General features: G+C 41.5%; 1 protein-coding gene across 1 annotated transcript; it reads left to right on the forward strand.

Moving 5' to 3' along the window:
* Window positions 1–205: 205 nt before the first annotated feature.
* Window positions 206–3,228, forward strand: LOC111789989 (putative pentatricopeptide repeat-containing protein At3g01580). Its single transcript, XM_023670741.2, has one exon. It carries the CDS (start codon window positions 225–227, stop codon window positions 2,478–2,480), a length of 2,256 nt encoding a protein of 751 aa, XP_023526509.2. The 5' UTR covers window positions 206–224; the 3' UTR covers window positions 2,481–3,228.
* The last annotated feature ends 256 nt before the right edge of the window (window positions 3,229–3,484 follow it).

Here is a 3,484-nt window from a genome sequence, read left to right on the forward strand (position 1 = left end):
TCAAACATTCACAAAACATGACTCAGGTAGGAGCTACAAGACACGTGTCACAAAACATGACTCATGTAGGGGTCACAGGCACAGGCACGTGTCATTCATACTTTATGCAATTCATCCAACCAAACTATCCAACCCGGCTAAGAGTAGAGTCATTTACATGGATGACCTAGTTACAACGATGACCTAAACTGTAGTTACTACAATATTTGGTTAAGGCAGAACATATGGTCTGCCGTTTTTTATGCAAAGAAATCAGAGATAGGCGTCTCTATTCTCTGGTTTTGATCTGTTCTCGTCATTTTTCATCACACACCATTCCCTTCCATTTCCATGGCCTCCCACGCTTTCTCTTCTCCTCCAATTCTCTCAAACTCCCTTCGTTACTCTCTCCCCATTACCTGAAAACCTTTCACTTCTCTCCACAATCCTTTCTTATGCAAACCCCTTCTCTTCTCTTACAATCATGCCAGGATCTTCGTCTTCTGAAGCAAATCCATGCCTATTTCATTCTCTCATCTGGGTTCGACACGGTTTTCATTGCCTCCAAGCTCATTCGTCTGTACGCCAAGTTCAACGACCTTCCCAGTGCTGTCTCTGTTCTCAACGCCTTCCCGCACACCGAACCCATGCTTTGGAATTCCATCATCAAGTCCCAATTTGACTCAGGTTTGTTCTTATCTGCCATTATGTTGTATAAAAACATGAGGGAGGTGGGAGTTGAGCATGATGGGTTCACGTTTCCGATTCTTAACCATGTCGTTATGTCGATTTGGGTTGATGTAGTCTATGCGGGAATGGTTCATTGTGTTGGAATTCGAATGGGGTTTGGTTCTGATTTGTATTTCTGTAATACCATGATGGAGGTTTATGCGAAATGTGAGTGTTTGGGTCATGCACGCAAAGTGTTTGATGAAATGCCTAATAGAGACTTGGTCTCTTGGACGTCCATGATTTCTGCATATGTTAATAGCGGTGATATTGTTTGTGCTTTGAATCTTTTTGAGGGAATGAGGAGGGTGTTGGAGCCGAATTCGGTGACCATGATGGCAATGCTGCAAGCTTGTTGTGTTACTGAGGATTTGGTTCTGGGAAGGCTGATTCAATGTCTTGTGGTTAAGAATGGTTTATTGTTTGATGTAGGTCTGCAGAATTGGTTCTTACGAATGTATAGTCGACTAGGTGGGGAAGATGAATTTGTATGTTTTTTCTCTGAAATTGATTGCAAGAATGTTGTTTCTTGGAATATTTTGATATCTTTTTACTCCTCCGTGGGGGATATTGTGAAAGCTGTTGATATCTTCAAACAAATCATGGGTGGTGAAGTTCCACTCATCATTGAGACATTAACCATACTTATATCAGCAACAAAGACATCTGAATCCATGTGTCTGATCCTAGGTGAAAATCTACACTCTCTGGCAATTAAAACTGGTCTCTATGATAGCATTCTGCGGACTTCATTGTTGGATATGTATGCCAAGTTTGGGGAGTTGGACAATTCAACTAGGCTATTTAATGAAATTCCTAATAGGAGCATCATTACTTGGGGGGCCATGATGTCTAGTTTTATTCAAAATGGACACTTTGATGAGGCAGTAGAGATCTTCAGCCAAATGCAAGCTGCTGGCTTGAAACCCAGCCTTGGAATTTTGAAACACTTAATTGATGCTTACGCCCATTTGGGTGCTCTGCAGCTGGGAAGAGGCATACATTGTTACCTCATCCGAATCTATGGATTGGAGATATGTAATACCCACTTAGAAACGTCTCTTATGAACATGTATGTAAGATGTGGAAGCATTGCTTCTGCTAGAAAATGTTTTGATTTGATCATAGTTAAAGATGTTGTGGCGTGGACGTCCATGATTGAGGGATATGGCGCTCACGGACAAGGTATCAATGCCCTCAATCTATATCACCATATGATGAGTGAAGAAGTGGCCCCAAATAGTGTCACGTTCTTGAGTCTGCTATCTGCTTGTAGCCACTCTGGCCTTGTAAGTGAGGGCTGTGAAATCTTTTATTCAATGAGGTCAAGGTTCAATATTAAGCCTGATTTAGAGCATTACACTTGTTTTGTTGATCTTTTGAGTAGATCAACAAGAGTAAGAGAGGCCTTTGCGATTATATTGAGAATGACAAATCTCTGTGATGGTAGGATTTGGGGTGCTCTTATGGGTGCCTGCCGGGTGTATGGAGACACTAAAATCGCTATCTATGCTGCACACAGGCTTCTTGAATTAGAACCTGATAATGTAGGCTATTATACTCTGTTGAGCAATACACAGGCTAGTGTTGGGCAGTGGCATGAAGTTGAAAAACTACGTAGTGTTGTGTATGAGAAGGATCTTGTCAAGAAACCAGGTTGGAGCTTCATTGAGTTAAATGGAACCATTCATGGGTTTGTTTCAGGAGATAGATCACACGGCAAGACCGATCAGATTTATGATTTATTGGTATATCTTAATAGGATAGAATAGGGGAAAGGGGCCTGTGTGAGTTCCCACATCGGATGGGGATGCTAGCGGTGGCCTTGGACTGTTATAAATGGTATTCAAGCTAGACACTGAGCAATGTGCAAGCGAGGAGGTTGAGCCTTGAAGGGGAGTGCACGAGGCAGTGTGTAGCAAGGACGCTAGGCCCCGAATGGGGGTGGATTGTGAGATTTCTCATCAGTTGGGGAGGAGAACGAAACGTTCTTTATAAGGGTGTGAAAACCTCTTTCTAGCAGATGTGTTTTAAAAACCTTAAGGAGAAACTCGAAAGTGAAAGCTCAAAGAAGACAATATCTGCTAACGCCCCCTTGAATGCTCCTTTCCCCAATACTGATCTTCCATGTTTCGTGTTCGTGTTCGTTGTTGTATCTAAGCTATGCAAATGTTGAGAGAAATTTGTTAAATGGTAGAAGTGAAAACCATGTTCAAATTTCACAGTAGCTACCTACCTAGGGTATCAATATCATGCAAGCAACTAAATGTTGTATGGTCAAATGGTTAACCGAAATGGTTTCGGGCACTGAGGTTCTTGGCCTAATGCATAGCTTAGGAAGAAACTGGGTCGAAAGAGTTGGTTGAGGATTGTTGAGAGGAGTGGTCCCACCTCGTGAGTTTATAAGTAAGGAACATTATCTCCATTGGTTTGAAATAACCTTTTGATGAAACCAAATGGAAAGTCACGAGAGTTTATACTCAAAGTGAACAATATCATATCATACCATTGTGGAGGTCATGATTCCTAACCGAGCTGACGCATTCCAACGTCCTCTCTCAGTTCATTCTTCATTCTTCATTCTAGCTCTATACCTCGTCTACAAATAGATAATTGTCTATGATTATTAAGAAGTTTTGTGCTTAGGTTGAGTAGGTGGTGGTAGTTGCATGATTGCACTTCAAGAACAGTGCCAAATTTACTCCATCTAATAGATATAAGTTGAATTCGATGTTTTTTTGGAGAGGCATAACAAGTTATTGTAGCTATAAGGAAA

The sequence above is a fragment of the Cucurbita pepo genome, chromosome 10 (genome assembly GCF_057944985.1).
Source record: "Cucurbita pepo subsp. pepo isolate OVF chromosome 10, ASM5794498v1, whole genome shotgun sequence".
NCBI classification, from domain to species: Eukaryota; Viridiplantae; Streptophyta; class Magnoliopsida; order Cucurbitales; family Cucurbitaceae; genus Cucurbita; species Cucurbita pepo.